Consider the following 20,749-nt stretch of genomic DNA (forward strand, 5'->3'; position numbering starts at 1 on the left):
CTAGAGCTTTGGTTCTGGTACATGTTTCTATCACTGTGAACCAATTTGTTCTTGAAACTCGTCACCAGGAGCAGAACGTATTTCCAGAATTATTTTTATTGTGCCTTTCTGACTGTATGAAGGTAAGTGGCTAATGGTTGTTCTCTGCTGTTTTCTCTGTGAGTCTTGAGCCTACATAATCCCGCCAACCCCACTTAAAAGGCCAGCAGCATCTTTAACGCATGAGGAGTCGTGAAAGGAGGAAGGCTTTAGGTTGGTTTCCAAGTTTCTCTGTTGTTAATGAGTCAGCAACCAAGTCCTGACAAGTCTTGCACCTTATTTCAGAGTGGAACTATAAAGCAGAGGAGACAGGAATTAGGGTTCCACAGCTGTAGTTTGGGTTTCCTAAACCCCTTAAGATTTTCATGACCCCTAGCTTTTAAGTAGAGTAAGCCTTCTGAAGGTCGCTGCTCTTGACGGGCTTACCTGCAGGTTCGCGTTGCCACATCAAATGGAGTTCCTTGGATTTCAGTGGCTCCTCCCCTGAAAAGCCCCTCACAGTCTGGACCTTCCTTTTTCTGTGTAGACACTATAAACTATGCAATCAGAAGCTGGGGCTGTGCAGGCTTTCTGGAGTGGGGGAGGGAGAACTTCCTTCCATTGCCTCATACTTCTGTTGTGTACTTCCTATGTTTAAGTGGAGGGAGAGGGAGAAGACTGTAGGTCTCCAGGTCCTCGTCTCCTTCCTAGCAAGTGTCTCCGGTGGAAATTAGGTCAGTTGATCCCTTGCTAATTAACACACACACACACACACACACATACACACACACACACAGCAGTCCTCATAGACTATAGTACAGTATCAAAATGGTTTTTGGTGGAACACAACTGGAGAGTTGAGGCAAGGCTGCTCATACGACTCCAGAGCAATCTGACATAAGAAGACTCTTGTCTCAAAAAAAAAAAAATGGTATACAGCCATAATAGTACTGAATCACAATCTTGACTGGAAAATAGATGGGTCCTTAGAGAAAATGAATGCACCCAACAGAAACATAGACATGGCTGTGGGAGTGCAGTTGCTGAGGATCTCCATGGCTGCAGATTTAGTGAATGAGAACAAAGGACACCTAAAGCTGCTTTCAGATAAATCGTGGATGTTTACGTATGCGCCAGACTTAATACTGCAGACATATGATTCCCTGTATCTAAGGTCCAAATATATTTGCATATTCTTTTGTGTGTGTGTGTGGGGAGGGGGTGGTATTTTTCGAGACGGGGTTTCTCTGTGTAGCCCTGGCTGTCCTGGAACTCACTGTGGAGACCAGGCTGGCCTGGAACTCAGAAATCCGCCTGCCTCTGCCTCCCAGAGTGCTGGGATTACAGGCGTGGGCCACCACCATCCGGCGTATTTGCATATTCTACATTGGATCTGCTAACTTTGTTTCTCTGTATCTTCTATTGTTCTTTCAGTCTCACTGATACATTTTAGGTTCCGGTTTCTCCAACAGCTGCCAGGGCAGCCTTCCCAAGGCTCCTTAGCATCACCCCAGCGCCTGCCTGCAGCGCATTCTCTGTCTCTGCCTCTGTCTCTCCTTTACAAAGTGACTATCAGTGTGTGTATGTGTGTGTGTGTGTGTGTGTGTGTGTGTGTGTGTGTGTGTGTGTGATATGTAGAGGTCAGTAGTCAATGTCAGTTGTCAACCACCATCAGTGGCCACCTTACTTTTGAGATAGGGCTTCCGGATCTTAGAACTTGGTTCTCCTGGACTCGCTGGCCAGTGAACTTGAGGTTTAGCGTCTGTCTCCCACCCTGCCTGCAGCATGAGGGTGACAGTGCCTGCCTCTGCACCTGGCTCGCATGTGGGTGCCAGGGATCTGATCTCACATCTTCCCGTTTCACCACATGCATTTAACCGGCTGAACCACATCTGTAGCCAACAAACTGACTTCTGATCATTAGGCCTTACGTCTTATATTCCCCATATCTGCACGAATAGCTAACTGAATCTCTCTGGCTTTTAAAAAATAATTTTTAAAAGATTTTTAAAGAATTATCTTATGTATGTGAGTACCCTGTAGCTAGCTGTCTTCAGACACACTAGAAGAGGACACCAGATCCCATTACAGAGGGTTGAGATCCACCATGTGCAGAATGGGTATAGAATGTGTTCCTGGAAGTTGAACTCAGGACCTTTGTAGACAGTGTTCTTAAGTGCTGAACTATCTCTCCAGCCCCTGAATCAGACTCTTACAGAAGAGTCCTCAAGATAGTAAAGAATGTTGGCTTATTCAAAGAAAAGGCAGATTCAGAAAAACCGCAAGCAGCCTCAGCAGAAGGCTGCTACTTACAAGTTTATTGCTCAACTTTTATGACGGCCAGCTTTAAGAGATAACAAACATTTGTGTAATTGACTTTTCTGGGGGAGACATGAATAAATATCTATTCATCCCAAATAAAGCACTGACAGACCAAAGAAATTTTTCTTCCTGAGTTGAGTTTGGTGAACAAAGGAGTTTGTTGAAGTTCTTTTTTTTTTTTTTGGTCTTTCGAGTCAGGGTTTCTCTGTGTAGTCCTGGCTGTCCTGGAACTCACTCTGTAGACCAGGCTGGCCTCGAACTCAGAAATCCGCCTGCCTCTGTCTTCCAGAGTGCTGGGATTACAGGCGTGAGCCACCACGCCCAGCGTTTGTTGAGGTTCTTAACAGGAAGGTGGAGGACTCAAGGCAGCCACATCAGGTGGCCTTGCTACAGAAGAGCAGAGCCCAGAGTGATGGGTACAGACTCAGATATTAAATCAGTGGTGCTTCTGTCCACCGTGCAGGCAGGCAGCTCTGCTAGAGAGTCTCCGCTTCCCCAGCCATAGCTAAATGTTCATATGTGGCTGCAGAAACAGTTTGGTGATTCAGAACACTTACTGTTCTTACAGAGGACCAGAGTTCAAGTCCCAGTTCCCATGTCAGGAGCTCACAGTCATCTGAAGCTCGGGCTTTAGGGGTCTGATGCTTGTTTCTGATTGTTTCTGATCACTGCAGGCCACACCCACATACACATGCACACACACACCACACACACATACATACTACACACACCACGTACATACACACACCACACACACACCACATACACACACACCACTCATGTGCACATACACATACCACACACACCACACACACATGCCACATACATACACACCACACACACACACTACACACACACACCACTCATGTGTGCATGCACATGTGCGTGCACACACACATACACCTTTTAAAAAGTAACTTGAGTACTAGACATGGTAGCGCACCTCAATAATCCCAACAGTTGGGAGCCAGAGGCAGGAGGATCAGGAGTTTGAAGCCATCCTCAGCTGCAGAGCAAATTCAAGTCCAGCTTGAGCTGTATAAGACTGTTTCCAAAGACAAATGATCCAAAACCTTAATGAACCTCCAAAGTCTTCAGGTATCTGTTAGCTTCTGAGTCATACAAGGTTCCTTCCAAGATGGAATATTTCAATTTGTAGGAAATAGAGAGCAGGGTAACATTCCATCCCTTCCTGTGGCTCTTACATTCTCCCTGAGTATTGGTAGCTAATATATACATCACACACACACACACACACACACACACACACACACACCATTTAATCACAGAGCTGTTATCCTACAAGATACTTATAGGCAATGCGACAAGTTATATTGCAACAGTAGCCACTGCCTACTAAAACCAAAAGGGCTTTCCTCCGTGACCTAGGCTGACAGCTACAGTAAACTATGGGCATAAACACAAATATCCATCAATGCAAAAGGCAATTTGAGAAGCATATCATATGTGTTTAACCAAGCAATAGCAATTACATTCCCCACTGGAGCCTTTTAGGCCCCCAACTTTAAATAGTTGCCCTGGCTTACAGTACCAAACAGGAGCTGCCCATCCTAGAGTGTGCCTTCTACCAAGGAGGAAGCAATTGGCTGTGCTTTTAACAGCCACGCCACTATTGTGTATTGCTGCAGGCACGTCTTATATGTCGGTAATTGTGGTTTGAATGCTGTGCCTCCCCTAAGTCTGGCATTTGAATACTTAATCCCCAACTGGGAAGTCCATCACTGGCTTTGAGAGTTCCAAAGACTCGTGCCATTCCAAGTTAGGTCTCTTGTTTTCCTCCTTACAGTTGGTTATCTGAGTCCCCAGCTGCTGTTCCCGCCACCTACATAACAGAAGCCCACTGCCTCTGCTCAGCCATCAGAGACTCCAACCTTCTGCAACTGTAAGTCCAAAAGAACCTTTCTATTCTATAAATTGCTTTGGCCGTGACCATTTTATCACAGCCACAGAAAAGTAACAAATGCAGCAGTGTGCTATGGAGCAGGACCATCAGTGACAATCCTTTCCCATCAGCCTGCCACCCCAAAGCCTGCCACCCCAAAGCAGCCTGTGACAGATCTTGCCACATGTTTCCTACCTTGATTCCTTACTTCCTTTTTTTAAAAGGATTTATTTATTTATTATATGTAAGTACACTGTAGCTGTCTTCAGACACTCCAGAAGCGGGTGTCAAATCTCATTACAGATGGTTGTGAGCCACCATGTGGTTGCTGGGAATTGAACTCAGGACTTTCAGAAGAGCAGCTGGTGCTCTTAACCGCTGAGCCATCTCTCCAGCCCGATTCCTTCCTTCTTCCCAAATGCTCTTAGCAACCTCCCCTTCCTTATTTTTCTTACTTAACATACTAAACGTTCTGCCAGTTTATTGTGTTTGTGGTGTATTATACATCAGCGAGCAGTCAGCAATATAAGCGGATGACTGGAAAAGGACATTTCTTTTGGAGTTTCTTTTTTTTAAATGCACCATATTTTTTATGGCAAGCAGTTTTCACAAAACTAGCTTGAATGTTCAAATATGACGGCAGGCTTCTGATGACTTTGAAGAAGGTAAAACATTTCAAAGGAATCTTGAATATATTGTAGAAAGTACAATTAAAAAACATGTGTTGGAAAATTGTTAAACAGGGCCAGTCTTCCTGAAGGGTGATTTTTAAATACAAATGTTGGGCTGTGAGCTGTGAAAAAAATCTGAGTCACTTAAGACAGGAAATAACATCCGATAAGGCTAAAAGGTAAAGTGTGTTTTGAATTGATTGCAGGCTGGTAGGAAATGATAAAGGTTAATAATAATAAGGCTGTATTGACATTTTGTGGTAGTTTGGATGAAAATGGCCCCCACAGGCTCATAGGGAATGGCATTGTTTGAAAGGATTAGGACAGTGGCCTTGTTGGAGTGGGTGTGGCCTTGTTGGAGTGGGTGTGGCCTTGTTGAAGTAGGTGTGACCTGGCTGAAGTGGGTGTGGCCCGGTTGAAGCAGTGGGTGTGGTCCTGTCGAAATGGGCGTGGTCTTGTCGGAGTGGGCGTGGCCTGGCTGGAGTGGGTGTGGCCTGGTTGGAGAAGTTTGCCCCGGGGAGGTGAACTTTGAGGTGTCAGAAGCTCCAGCCAGGCCCCGTGGCTCTCTATCTCTTCTCAGTTCCTTCTCCAGCACCATGCCTGCTTCCATGCTTCCAACCATGATAATAGGCTAAACCTCAGAACCTAGAAGCCAACCCCAACTAAATGTTTTCATATGTAAGACTTGCCATGGTTTGTGGTATCACAGCAATGGGACACCGACTAGGACACATTCATTGGGATCTTAACCTATCAAGGGACTAATTGCTAAGTATCATGTATGGTACAAACCTTTATGTTCCATCTTAGAGATAACCTTTTAAGCCTTGGAGGTTTTTGGTCCAGCGTCCCAGGTGGTAGAAGCCATTCTTGAATCTCGATCCGATGATGCCAAAGTTAGAGCCACGGATGCTGAGAGCAGCTGCATCTCACATGGGCTCAGAAGGAAGTTGCTTTGACGAACAACAGATGCCAGAGGTGGGCTGCAGTTAAGGAGAAGCTGAGAAAAGAGAGATTATACAATAGTTAAGATGTGCCTTGTGGGGCTGGAGAGATGGCTCAGCGGTTAAGAGCGCCGACTGCTCCTCCAAAGATCCCGAGTTCAAATTCCAGCAACCACATGATGGCTCACAACCAACTATAATAAGATCTGATGCCCTCTTCTGGGGTGTCTGAAGACAGCTAGAGTGAGCTAGCGGGGCTGGAGAGAAAAGAAAAGGTGTCTGAGGACAGCTACAGTATATTTGCATATAATAAATAAATATTAGTGTAAGAAGCGTGTGGGCACAGTCCAAATGGAAGAAGGGTAAGGAGAAGTCTCTCATCAGGACCTGCCTGTGACAGGTTGGTCCTGGTCCCTCAGTGCTTATTGGTAGGTAGCTGCCTGCCCCTTGTAGAGTCTTGCCAAAACCAAGCGTCTTTGCTGATTTAGGGAGAATTACTTATGTCTTCATAAGACTGAAACTCTTGCTAAATCTCCATCACTCACAGTAGCACACCCAAAGCCAATGCTGGAAGAGGCAGACAGTGTGTTGGTTACTTCAGATCTCCCCAGAATTAATCAACAAAGTGGGAGGGCTTCGACTGTCTAAACGTTGCATAGCCACGCAAGATACAGACAAACCATTTAATCTAGAAAAGAAGGAAATTGATGGTGCTAATCCAGCCTCCTCCATCCGGTTGGCAGTGCCTGGGTTTGGGCACAGGCTGTCCCTGTTTAGAGCATTTAGTGGTTAGGGTCCAGAAGCCACAGCCCCACTGTTCTTTTGGAGGATTTACAAAACTGTAACTCTCTCTCAGAGCCTTCAGTATTGACTCTGTGTCTGTTATGTCCAGCACAGTTCTCAACCTGTTCCCACTTGAGGGCACTGAGGGAGGAGGAGACACACTTCCATCTGTATTCCCTGCCTTCACCAGGAGTGAGAGCCAGAACACTGTCTTTTCCTGAGACAGGAGCCAGCATCTGGGAAGCTTGGAAAAATTCCTCCTGCAATGTTGCACTCTCTTAAAAATATTGTTATTCTTCTCCAGCCAATCACTAACTGGTCATATGTGAAAGGCCATATGTTAAAGGTCATAAGTGAAAGGTCATATGTGAAAGGTCATATGTGAAAGGTCATTGAATTGAAACCTTGACTTGGGTTTCTTGATCTGGCTGAAACAGTGGCAAGTCCTAGTGTGTCTCTCCTTCACTTGTAGAATAGTTGCCTTTCATCCAGTTCCATGGGGTGTGGGGTGGGTGGGACACACCCACCCCTACCCCACCCCACCCCCACGTCTCAAGCCTTTGGTTGGTTGTTTTTATTTTTCATCATTTTTGTTTTGTTTCTTAGATGTTTGTTTGTTTTGGAAAAGGGTTCTTGCTGTCTAGCCCGGGCTGGCCTTGAACTTACAGCTTCAGTCTCCAGAGTGCTAGGATTACAAGCTGCTCCACTATGCCCGGCCACTTCCTACTTATTTCTCCAGCCCATCCGACTTTGCTCTGTAGTGCGCGACCATTTCCGGTTGCCCACTGCTGAACCAGTATTAGACACTGCCTGGTTCCGGTGACATCTTGTAGGCTACTCCGTGCTCCGAGACATAGACTCTTGCCAGAGCGGTGGGAGAACGAGGTTCTTCCCTGTCAGGTATTGGATTATGAGACGTCTGGCAAGGGCTGGGAAGGTAGTTAAATGAGGAGCTGCAGCCGTACAAATTAAATCTTGAAAAACACGAGGCGTCAGAGCTGTAGCCAGCCATGCCTGGCTCTGCTGCCCGAGACTTGCTTGTGTTTGTTTATATTTTCCAAACTCTGACCTCAGACACATTAATTTAGTAGAGGAGTTACAGCACTCGGATAAGCTAATAAGCCCCTGCATGCCTGGTCTGATTGTGTTGCCAGTGTGCCACTGTCCCATGGGAGAACTGACCCAGGGTGCAGGGGAGGGGAGTATTCCACCAGGCCCCCCCCCCTTTTTTTTCTTAAAATCAAGCAATGCTTAAAATAACAAGTAAGATTGTTGTTACTAAGCCCATGATGAAAAAGCATTGAGGAATATCGTGGGGATATAGAACCTAACTCTCAGCGGTTAAGTTCCTGACCTCATGGGGTAGTGGTCTGAGGATAATGCCTTTCCTTTTTGCAGAGCCATCCATGGTATGGTCCACACCTGCAAGGCCCAGAAAGGTTCATCTGGCAAGCAAGGTAAGCCTCTGGTCAAATTTCTCTGTGAGTCTTTACCTCCTCCTGTACCTGAGGTAACCTGAGCACCAGACAGATACTTAAAACCACAAGGACCCATGGGACATTCTCTTTGAAGGTGATTCCTTGTGAGGTTGTGTGTGTGTGTGTGAGTGTGTGTGTGTAGAAAACAAACCATGTTAACATGGTGAAAATGTGTACACACACTGTGGCTTGGGGCTTGATTTCCAACACCATCTCTCTCCTCCTGGTGTAGGCCCTGTGCCCATGTCTTCATAACGGCAAGACAGGCAGACATACTAAGTGTTGTGATCACAAAAAAGAGAAATAGGTATAAGAACATGTTCTATGGCGGTGTGTTGAGGTGTGGGGGGAGAGGGGTGCCTCGGCGGGCCCATGCTGAGACATCCCTTCCCCCTGAGGGACCACACACACACACACACACACACACACACACACACACACGATGGTATAGTATAGAACAGTATTTATTTAAGGCATGGGGAGGAGAGTTAAGAGAGTAGTAGAGGCACGGAAAGGCAGAGAGAGGGAGAGTAGAGAAGTAGAGGCCGGCCATGACCAGGGGGAGAGAGGGGAGAGGGGAAAGGGAAAAGGCAGGGACAAGCAGCCCCTCTTATAGTGGGCCAGGCCTACCTGGCTGTTGCCAGGTAACTGTGGGGAGGAGCATACCCGGCTGTTGCCAGGTAACTGTGGGGGTGGAGTCCAGACAGAATACCAACACTAAGTTTACAGGTATTTGTTGGGAATCAAATGAGACAGCAGGTGTGAAATATCTAGCTTACTTTATACCATTAAGCCCATTCTTCCTTCTTCTAGCCTCGACATACTTAATCTAGACATTCAAAGTGACTGTTGACAGGTGAAACGCGCAAACCCGGAGTCTCTAGCTCCCCACTTACATGAAAGCAAGTCCCTTTGCGGTGGCATTGCCTTTGTCACCGCTCTGCCTCTTACCGCCAGCCACTGCACAGAAATATTTTAAGCTTAGCCACAATTGCTACAATCCTTCGAAACATGCTCTGTTCCCCTTCATGAAGAGAGTTTTTATCTAAAGTCCATAAATGGCTGCACTCGTTTTGTTTTGTTTTGCTTTGTTTTTAAACATTTAAATTATGGGGAAAGAACTGTGTTGCAGGGGGTGGGAGGGGTGGGGGGGGGAGAGAAGCCATTACAAACATGTCGTCAACAGCAAGGGGTGGGGGGAGGGGCTGAGAATGAGAATGGGGTTACTCAAGTTTGCCGTTCCTGTCCGCTGTGCGGTCCAGTACCTAGCTGGATAGTGATATTAAAGGGCCTCCAAAGCTCCTTACTCTGGTAAACTCATTCCATCTGAAGGCCATTGGCCCTTAGCTCCACCATCACTGCTAATTCATGAAATGAAATCCGCCCATCTGTTGGGTGTAATTGATGGGCTGTTTTAGAAGCGGCCGATTGCAAACGCACTGGGTTTTGGCTTGTGGGCCTTCCAACTTTGCCAGAATTGTGTTTGTTTGGGAATGAGGTTTACTAACTTTCAAATAATGTGTTTTCAAGTACAGCGTGATGGACAAATTATCCCCCTCTAGCTCACGTTAGAATAATCCACCCTCTAAATCTGTTTGACATTTCCCCCTTCTGTGTGTGGCATCAATTAATCATTTTTGCAGCGTCTTAATACGCTGAGAAGTAATTGTATAACATCCCACATCTCCAGATCCTGTCAAACATTTGTTTGGGGTGTGTGTGTGTGGTTATCTATTATAGTAATTAAGGCATAATTGCATTCATTGCTTTGAGAGACGGAGGGTCATTTGGATCTGATTAATTGTAGAGTTTAGTGCCAAAGAAAAGTCATGTACCCACACGCCTGACCTGTAATAAAACATCTGGGGCTGATACTTTGGTCATCAGAGGTAGTACCCTTAGAATACATTTTAAAGTTCCTCTTTGGACAGTGTGCAATAAATACAAAAGTGTGTGTGTGTGTGTGTGTGTGTGTGTGAGAGAGAGAGAGAGAGAGAGAGTGAGTCAGGGTTTGGGGGTTTTGTATGAGTGAATACTTAGTAAAGGTGAGGAGGAATGTTGGAGCGAAAACTTTGCCAGTCTGCCTGCTTTGACTCCATATATGGTGTTCAAGTAAAAGTTCACGGGCTGCCCTTTTGCTGAATATCACTACAGCAAGCACACACACACACACACACACACACAAGGGTGGGGGGTGTGTGACGAGGACATTCTCACCTAGACACACACGATGGGTGTGGTGGGGACCCCTTCAGGTGCGACCCCTGGCATGCTGGCGGTGGTCCCCCCCCCCTCCGCCCTCTGTATTATGGATATTGCAGTAGGCACAGGAGCCACCAGGTCACACCTTGACTGGCACTTCTCAGGCTCTTTGGTACAGGCCAGGACCTTTAATCCCGCCACCACCCCGACATGTCATCCCTCAGGTCCACTGCTCTCTAGTGTCCTGGCCCTACAGTAGAGCTCTCGGGTGGATGCTGCCAGGGGGCACTGCTCCCGGGTACCCACGCGCGGAAGCGCTGTCCCGGCAGGGCTGTCCCGGGGCGGTAGAGGCGGCGCCGGAGGAGGCGGGAGTTGGCGGCCACGGCGTCCCGGGCAGCGGGCCCCGTCCGCGGCCAGCGCGCTCCGCCGTCCTCCCTCGCTTGTCTGCTATGCTCATATTTGGACTCGGCCGCCCGTGCCCAGGAATTTCCCGTCATGCCTCCCGCCGCCCCGTCAGTCGCCCGGAGCCGGGAGGGAGGAGGGATCGGACAGCGGCGGCTCGTCTTCCCCCGGAGTGCGCGGCGGACCCTCCCGCGCCCAATCGCGCTCTGCCTGGGTCTCTGCCTAGCTGCGGCCGCGGCCACCACGTCGCGCGGTGAGTCCCCGCCTCGCCCCATCCGGTCCTCCGAGTCAGCCTGGGACCCGGAGTGTTCCCCCCAACCCCCACTCCCGTCCCGGGAGCGCCCGCGCCGCCCCTCAGCATCGAGAGTCATCCCCCTGCCGTAGCGGACCCCGGGGACGCGCCTCGCCAACGAGGGACGGCGCAGAACGAGGTCAGGCTGGAGAGCTCACGCCCCGCCGGCCGCCGTGCTGACACCTTACCCGTCCCCAGGTCCCCAACGTGAACCTGAGCCGCCGTCCCCGCACCGGTCCCCAGGGAGGCTCGGTGGGGTGGCCGGGGGGCGCGGGCTGCAGCTCCGAGGGCGCGTCTCTCCCGGGCCTCTCCGCAGCTGCGGCCGGGGGATAACGGGCCGGGGCGTGGGAACCGGGAAGGCGTCGCCAGGCCCGGGGACAGGGGCGCACCCGGGACTGGGCTGGAGGCTGATAGGCCCAAACAGGTACCAGCAGAAGCCCAGGGAGCAGGTACTGGTTGTGTTTTCAAGTGCAAAGAAGCATCAGAGGCCCCCCTCCTTTTTTTTTTTTTTCTTAAACTTTTCCACTGAGCTATTTCTAGTCAGACTATCTGAATAAAAAGTACTGTTCCTGCCTTTGTAGGTTATGCGATAAGTGTGGTAATTCTGAAGTGGTAACAATAAGGATTTAAAAGAATTTTCTTTGAATCATATGGAAAGTATTAGGGAGGGTTTTTTTTTCTCTTTCTTCCTTTTTCCATTGAATGTCAAAAAACCAATTATTTGAAGTACAAAGAGGAGTTTTTAAGGAAAATATTAAGTTGCAGGGGCTCTTGAATTGGAACAGAGTAAACTAACCAAGGGTTGGTTTATTTTGTCTGGCAAGGCAAAACGTTATAGTCATCAGAAACTGGGATTACACGGGAGGTGTTAGGGGGTCGCTGTGTTGTCTATTGCTAGGACGGACTGACCTGTCAAAATGAGGTTTGGCTAGTGAGGACAGACATACTCCTGAGTTGGCAGTTGACTTCATCCTGTGCAGCATACAAAGCAAAGTAGGTTTTAAAGGTACTTTATTGTATAAAATGTTACCAAGGAAAGATTCTCAGGGTTATAGAGTTTATGGAGTGGTTTCTCAGAACCAATGTCACATAGTTAAATGGATACAATGTGCAGCTTGTAAGTACTCACATTAGGGCGGTTTTATGTTTGTTCCTGAATATTGTTCTTCGGAAGGGACCCACCTTTAAATAGCCTCATAATCCTGGAGCTGCTTTGGAGCAGTCCTTCTTGGGAATCAACAGATCCTGACTAAACATTTTATCAATGGATTTCTAAAACCTGCTGGGCTGGATGATAAGGGACAGATTGTGCTGAAAGGGAGTATATGAATGATTATTTGTGTGTGTGTGTGTGTGTGTGTGTGTGTGTGTGTGTGTGTGTGTGTGATAAGTGAACTTACTTGATGTCTGTGGTCAAACAGCCTTTGGAAACCAAAATCAACTGTGCTGTGGCCTTCTGCCAGAAAGTTCAAACACCAAGTTTATATTTGGACTATTTAAACATAGTTCTAAAAATTTGTTCCTACCTGACAGTTGAATTTCTGACGCTTTTAATAGTTCCCTGTGTGGCTGTCTGTTTTTTTTTTAATTTTTTTAAAAAAATTTTTTTTTTATTAAACCCAGTAGCTCTTTGCCATTTAGATTTTTGTCACAGTGCCTGAACTGCCTGTCTGCCAAGGTTGCAGCACACAGCGCGTCATTTAGGTTTTGAATCAAAGCACTATTTCAACTTTTAAAGTTACTTGTCCCAATAGTTCAGCTGAGATGTTGAAACTCTCAGGCCAGAAGTCCTTGTTTCTTTCACTGTGGTGATAAGAGTGTCTAACACCGAGCACGGTGACACAGCTTTTCATCCCAGCACACAGAGACAGACGCTCATCAGAGTTTTGTGAGTTTGAGGTGTTCGGAGAGCGAGTTTTGCGCCAGCTGAGGTTTGCTTGTCAGACTGTCAGAAGAAAAAAAAAAGTCTAAAAAGTATCCCAAATTAGGATTCATCAGTTTTTCTGATGTATTTTTCATTTAATAAGCAAACGTAGATTTTTAAACCATCAAGTTAGTAAATGCTTTCGAGTTCCATCATAATCTAGTCAGAGCTCTTTTATATTTTAATCATATATATATATATATACATATATAGTATACATATGTATATATACATATATACAGGTGTATGTGTGTATATAGCATATATAATGTGTGCATATAATGTTATATATAATATATGTATATAATATACATATTATATACTTGTGTATTTATATATGTGTATACATACATACACATACATACATACATACATACACATTGTGGCTGGGGATTTGGTTGATGAATTTGGTTCCAAAGTTTAGCTGCTTATATTCTGTAAATGCCTTCCAACTGCAGGATTCTCTAGTACAGTTTTTGTTTGCATAACCCTGCAGAACCGCCCACCTCATTCCTTCAGATTTCTGAGTGTCAGTCTCTGACTTGCTCCACGTGTTAAACTGGTCTCCAGGTAGTTGGGTCCGATGGGCGTGGCTTCAGTTCTGGGTCCGATGGGCGTGGCTTCAGCAGGGCGCTCTGGGGCGCCCTCTGCCTCAGGATCGGCTCCCAGAAGGTACATCGCTGAATGGAGCTCCTTTAAAATTCAGTCCTGTATTTTCAGGGAGTGCTGCTCTGTCACTGGCAAATGTCCACCTGCCCTCCGAGGTAAACTGAAGCCTCTGACACGGTCTGATATTTGGGTCTGGGGAGATACCATCAGAGTTCAGTCAGGACTTCCTGCCCTTAGAGCCTGTGGTTAATTACCTGGGGAATCGTCAACAAAACTCCCTTCGTGTGGCACATTGCATTATAACCCTGCCCCTGGGAAGACTCAGTTCCATCTACTAGCCTGATGGATGTTGGATCAAGCGCAGCCATTGAATTGGCGCTTTATTAGCATTTCTTATGGCTGACTGGGATCTCACACCTTTACCTTGAATGCCCTTTATCTCCTCTTTCTTAGGCGTAATTCATTCTATGGCCCTTGATCCCCAACAGTCTGACATTTTCTTTTGAAGCCTTTTAGAGAATGTAGGAGGGAAAAAAAAAAAAAAAACAAAAAAAACCCAAAAAAACCAGAGCAGCTATGAGTCAGCTGACTTTGTGGAAGGTTTAGACTACGACTTGTTTCAAGAAACGGAAATAAGCCTGAAGTGGAAATAAACCAAAACTAGGAGTTCTGAGCCTTTAGTCAAAAGGAAGAGTCAAGGGGACGCGCTGGAAGACCATGGAAGCCACACGCAGACGGACCTCAGAGGGCCCAGGGTTAGGCTCGCTGATGAAGACCAGGCCTGGCCGGACCATTCTATGTCTCTAGCCTTTGCCTTCTTATGTTTCCCTTGTCTCTGGCTGCTTTTGTTCTTATTTTGGGGGCCTTCATTGTTTGCAGTTACACTTTGCAGCTCGGCATCTCTCACTGTTGTCTCTCTGTCGCTTGAGCACAAGTAACAAAGCTGATTGGATGTACCTCAGAGGATAACGCACAGTGCGGGTCACGTGGTTGGTCTAGCTTTCGGGCAAAGACTCCTTTACTCCTAGTATCATGTAGTAGAGCCCTGTAGAGAGCTGGAAGCAGCCTTTTCGCGTGTTAGATTGGGGGTGGGGGTTGTATTTAGTCTTTACGATGCATAATTTCTTCTTGATCACGCAGTATGTAGGAGTGGTGACATCGCTGGTGGGCACTAGACCTCCTGCGGCTCCTTCTGCAGGAATGCTGAGGAGGAGACCCACAGGGAGCCCACGGAGTGCGTGTCACACCCAGGAATTATGTGAAAATCCTGAGTGATAACCATCAGTCCATTCTGTAGGCCGTCGCCTGTGTATTTTCAGGAATCCACTAACGAAAGCGTTGAGTCCAAGCAGCTCTCTATGTAAATTCGTAGAGTGGGTACATGACAGAGCCATTCAAATGGACGGAGTCTAGGGAGCGTGAGGTCGTGAGCTCATGATCCCAGCCTTATCTTTTCATAGTGGTTGTTATGGCCTCTCGTGAGACCCTGTGAAGCCTTCCATATCTAACAGTATGTGTAACTTCCTTCAGCTTCTCCAGAAATGTGTGCCACCCAACACCATACGTGTTCACTATGCGCAGGCCAGTGGTTCACTGATAATTCCGAGAAGGCTCCTAGCCCTCTAACAGGGCCACAGCCGTGTTAGACTCTGACTTTCCACATTCTAAATCCCCACGCCCACTGCCGCCTTCCTCCTTGACACCGGAGCACAGGTGCACTGATCTATCTTTCTTTCTTTCTTTCTTTCTTTCTTTCTTTCTTTCTTTCTTTCTTTCTTTCTTTCTTTCTTTCTTTCTTTCTTTCTTTCTTTCTTTCTTTCTTTCTTTCTTTCTTTCTTTCTTTCTTTCTTTCTTTCTTTCTTTCTTTCTTTCTTTCATTTGGTTTTTTCGAGACAGGGTTTCTCTGTATAGCCCTGGCTGTCCTGGAACTCACTCTGTAGACCAGGCTGGCCTCAAACTCAGAAATCCGTCTGCCTCTGCCTCCCAAGTGCTGGGATCACAGGCGTGTGCCACCACCGCCCAGTTGCGCTGATCTTTCTTAATCTTTGTTTCATAGATTTTAATAAGCTTCTCCATGAACACTTTAATTTCCTCCGTGAAGACTGAATATATAAAAGGCAGGAAGTTTTCAACTGAAGTGGCTCAGGACGGGAGGAATGGCCAGCTCATGTGGGAAGGGAATGGCCTTGCTCGAGCCGGTGCATGATACTATGTCAGACAGCAAATGCAGAAGGCACAGGACAGATATAAACAGGACTGTGAAATTGGAGGTTCCTGATCCCTGGAATGCTGCAATCAGAGTTGAACTGCAGGTGGTATTTCTAACAGCTCACAGGAAGAGTTGTGGAGTTGGCAAAGAAAGTAGTGGGTGACTAGGAAGCAATGTGAGAAGTTTTCAGAAGATGAAAAGCGGTCATGGGGTGGGGGATCCGTGTGTGTGTGTGTGTGTGTGTGTGTGTGTGTGTGTGAATGGGCTGAGATCATTAAGCAGACTCTAAGAAAGGGATGGGTAAAAGGTGTTGGCAAAATGTTAAGCCTGGGCAACTGCTAGAATGTGAGCTCAGAACAGCTTTGTATTTGAAACAAAGTTAGTATTAGCTGCAGATCTTTTCTCCTTTTGACAGCCATAGGACATTCCTGGGGAAGCACGTGGTAAGTTCGTGCGTGGCAGTGGAAGTGCATAGCGGAACCATGTGTGGCGGGGTGTGGAGGGAGAGGGAGAGGGGGACTGGAAACACAACCTGCACGAGTGAGGAGGGCTGGAGAGAAAGGTAAGCCCAGAACAGGGTTGGCTCTCCTCAGAGGAGGGACGCTGGAAGAAAAGCATCCTAAAGAAGACAGACCTTGAAAGGCTCCAAAAGCGACCCACTCAGCACCTGGGTTTCTGTCTGTGAGCCCTGTGCTGTGCTGGAACTCACTCTGTAGACCAGGCTGGCCTCGAACTCAGAAATCCGCCTGCCTCTGCCTCCCAAGTGCTAGGATTAAAGGCGTGCGGCTGGGGCATGGCTTTTCTAATCGCACAGGAGATACTAGGAAATACCCCACGGCAGCTACTGCCTCTAGAACATCCTCAACCCGCACGGTGGGGCTGCGCCTTCCCACCCTTCTAAATACAACAAAACTTTAAGTTGTGCAGTTAGCTCTGGACACATTCTGTCTCGTACTCCTCCAGGCGTGGCTGTCTGGTGTCAGCTCGGAGTAGCCAATGCATTGATAGTTGAAGAAAAGTCGAGAGAAGGCCTTTCCGGTGAGGGTTTACTTCAGTGGCTTGTAGAGATTGTTGACACCTGTAGCTGGCTAAAGGCAAACTTGAGAGAACAGAGGCCTAGAAACTGTGTTCTCCCGGCCCAGCTTTCAGATAGCAGTATATACCCCGATTTGGGGTTTCTAAGGAGAGTGCCCGGTCCTTGCAGGTAGATAGAGAGACAGGTTCATGTACAGAATGGAGTGTGAAGACTTATTTCTCAAAATAAAACGGAATGCTAGCACTTCCATAGCTACACTTTTTAGCGGCTGTTGACTGAGAAGATGGGAAACAGGAGAAAGCCACCATGAAGGTCTGAAAGTCAACTTTGAATAGAAAAGCCTTATCCTTGCAACGTGTGAGTGTGGAAATCGTGACCCACAAAGCTTGCAGACTGCTCTTGCTTTCCGGCTTGGTTGGCATTCTCAGGGATGTTCTGGATTCAGAGTCCCCTGGGTAACTCTCCTCTTTAGCTCTTTTTCTTTTTCTTCTTTTTGAAAATCTAAGCCATAACTGAAAGAAGTTTCTACAAAAAGGAACTTCCTCAAAATCTTGTCACAGCAGTTGCCACCAGTTTTTATCTGTTTACTTCTAATTTTTAAAGGTTTTGTTTTATTTTTTTCCTGGCCAGGTGATATACTAGCTGAGATTGTGTTATTAAATAGTTTCAAGGATGAGGAGACGGAAACGGTATACTTCAGAAACTGTATTTTCGGGCGTCATTTCTAGGTCTATGTAATGTGATTTTTTAAGGTGAAATTTGCATAATCCATTTATGGTATTCATTATTTTGGTCATAACTGTCTGCCGTTGCTACACATGTATAAAGGAACCTTACGGTTTCTTTATTTAAGAACCAAGAACAGTGCTTCAGTACCTATATCCAGTTTAAGTCATTAACAAGAATGAACTGTGTGCTACGTGCGAATGTTTTAGACAGTCCTAGTGTAAGCCCATCTTAATTTGCATATTTATTCTTCCGCTTTTGTTGTGTTCGGTGGCTACAGACTCTGGGCTTGGTTGGAGTTGGAGAGAATTCCAACGTGGGCAATAATAAGTAGAGACTTTTTTAATTTTAATTTTTTATTATATTCAATACAATATATATTTTATACCAATCATAAAAATGATGGACATGTTATTAAACGAACATAAATAGTGAAGCCTTTTTGTTTGTTTGTTTTGATTTTAGTAGAGCTTAAAATCTTGCCTCTTACTGTCATACAAACCCAAAATAAGAACAATTTTTAGACATCGGAGTTCATTGTGATAAGGCTGTACTTCAATGTCCCTCACCAAAGGATTTTACCTTCAAAGTAGCTAAGCTAAGAGTTGACAGTTCTGCTGCGCCAAGGAATGAAATGTAGGCACAATTATTTGGATACAGACTTCCTGCTATGGTCAAAGCTGTTTGACTACAGCGATGGTCATCATTCTCAGCCCACAGGGAACAGGTTGCATTCATTTAAGGAATGGTGTCAGGCAAACATCTAGAAGCCCGTTTCTTTTTTTCAGTTTAGCAGTGTGTAAATAACGGAAGTGTGGCCACGCCTCCCCACACCTAGTCCAGATTGGATAAGGTACTGGGGCGAGTGACCATGAGGGCTCTTGGAGTTCTAGTGTCACAATAATCAAAAGTAGAGTTGGAAATCGAAAGCTCACTGTTATCTCTGCTTCTGATTTTTTTTTCAAAAATGATACTAGGTTTTAAACTTTTTTATTTCAATTATATTTTCTGTGTATGGGCATTTTGCCCAGGCCTATGTTTGCGCCATGTCTATACAGTGACCATGGAAGCCAGAAGAGGGCAGTGGATCCCTGGAACTGGAGGTACAAATGATTTTGAGTTGCCACGTGGATACTGGGAATTGAACTTGGGTCCTCTAGAAGGGCAGCCAGTGCTCTTAACTCCTGAACCATCCCTCCAGTCCCCGTTTGTGATTTCTTTTTTTCTTTCTTTCTTTCTTTCTTTCTTTCTTTCTTTCTTTCTTTCTTTCTTTCTTTCTTTCTTTCTTTCTTTCTTTCTTTCCTTCCTTCCTTCCTTCCTTCCTTCCTTCCTTCCTTCCTTCCTTCCTTCCTTCTTTCTTTCTTTCTTTCTTTCTTTCTTTCTTTCTTTCTTTCTTTCTTTCTTTTTTTTTTTTGGTTTTTTGGATTTGGTTTTTTTTTCCTGAGACAGGGTTTCTCTGTGTAGCCCTGGCTGTCCTGGAACTCACTCTGTAGACCAGGCTGGCCTCAAACTCAGAGATCCGCCTCCCTCTGCCTCTGCCTCCCAGAATGCTGGGATTACATTACCCACCACAGCCTGGCTCCGTTTGTGATTTCTTGATACAAATGTGTCAGGCTGCATTAGTGGGCCAGGAAGAAAATGGTCTGAATGCAGAGGAGCAATTTGAAACCCTTGCATGCTCATTTGCATAATTAAACGGCACAGGCTCATTTTCATAATTAAACCATTGCAGCTCGTTTGCATAATTAAATGTCACGGGCTAATTTGCATAATTAAACCATTGCATGCTCATTTGCATACTTACCCAGTAGTGCTGCAAGAGAGTCCTGCAGAGGCCTGAGAGGAACAGCAGCTAGTGAGGAGACTGTTCTCGTAGCTTGTTTGTGTTCAAACCATTTATCTTTCTTATGCCTCTGTTTCTCTATCTGCAGAATTAATGGGTCTAACTGCCAACCCCTGACGCTGCTCTTAAGCATCTGTAGTCTGTGGGTTGTCTGAAAATCTCCCAGGAGCTTCCATAACTTTTAATGGAAATAGCAGAGATAATAAATTGTACAGAGTTACACTTTTCTTGCTGTGTTTTAGGTTCCACTGTTTTGTTGAACTATCTAAAAACATTATCTAAGATCTCATTTTTGAACTTTGTATCCTAGTGTGCCCAGTAACTGGATCTATAGCTAAAGTTACATAACCCTTTTAAAGATTTAGTGCTTCTTGGAAAGATTGATTACAGTATATTAGCAGTATCACATGCCCCTTCTGAAGTCACAGCATTAAGCACTAGAAGTGATGATGTCTTTTTCTTTTTTAAGGTGTCACAGCCAGGGGGGCTGCCTGTTCATGTGCGGGAGTGAGCGTGTCTCCGGGTGGGCAGTCTTCTTTCAAAGGTGTGGAGAACCAGCAGGATTTGCCTCCGACCATGCTAAAAGTAGACTGAACTCTCAAAGCCAGTTAAAGGGAAAACACTCTGCTCATACGATATGTGAGCTCTCACCCCAGTTTATTAGTAAGCTTCTTGATTCAAAATTACTTCACGTACACAGAAAGGTGAACCACCTATATAAAACAGACAGACAGACCTTATTTTAAAAGTCCGGGTGTCCCATCCAGCTTCTGGATGGAGCATTAAAACCAGCTGTGTGAAGTTGCTTGTCATGTTTTCCTCTGCCTTAATCACAGTGCTTTTGGATGTGTGTGTGTGTGTGTGTGTGTGTGTGTGTCTCACTAGTGACGGTGTAAACTCATCAGTCTTTATCCCTTACTGCAGAGGAAGTTTTCTATTACACTGCTCAGTTCTGCACCCTCTGGTACTTTATTTACAGATGCCTGCCATCTGCTGGGTGCACTGTGTGTCTTGCTTTTTCCCTCAAAACACTGTGTTTCTACATTGGCGTGTATCACACACTTTAAAAGACCATCATTTCTTAATTTTTTTACATTTATTTATGTGTGCACTGCCAGTGTGTGCCTCTGTACACACACACACACACACACACACACACACACAGACATATCGTGGTATATTCGTGAAGGCCAGAAGGCAACTTGAGAGAGTCAGTTCTCCCTTTCTGTGCATCTGAGGGATCAAACTCTGCTTGTGAGACTTGGTGGCAAGCACCTCTACCCAATATACCACCTTGCTCGATCTAAATACCATTTTTAAAAAGTTTGTTTGTTTGTTTATTTATTTATTTATTTATTTATTTATGTAAGTTCATGTTGCTGTCTTC

At 45.9% G+C, this 20,749-nt stretch overlaps 1 protein-coding gene across 2 annotated transcripts in view; it reads left to right on the forward strand.

The window, feature by feature from the left end:
- Positions 1-20,749, forward strand: part of Msrb3 (methionine sulfoxide reductase B3) — a 133,288-nt gene continuing 112,539 nt past the window's right edge. Inside the window, exons 1-3 of one of the 2 annotated variants that reach the window (XM_052166046.1) lie at positions 1-122; positions 4,148-4,243; positions 8,040-8,098. In XM_052166046.1, the coding sequence (XP_052022006.1) occupies positions 8,053-8,098 (46 nt within the window). In that variant the 5' untranslated portion in view covers positions 1-122; positions 4,148-4,243; positions 8,040-8,052. Of the gene's footprint in view, positions 123-4,147; positions 4,244-8,039; positions 8,099-10,710; positions 10,977-20,749 lie in introns of those variants that run through there. The other variant, XM_052166045.1, reaches the window with a different exon arrangement.

Source organism: Apodemus sylvaticus, chromosome 20 (assembly GCF_947179515.1).
Source record: "Apodemus sylvaticus chromosome 20, mApoSyl1.1, whole genome shotgun sequence".
Lineage (NCBI taxonomy): Eukaryota > Metazoa > Chordata > Mammalia > Rodentia > Muridae > Apodemus > Apodemus sylvaticus.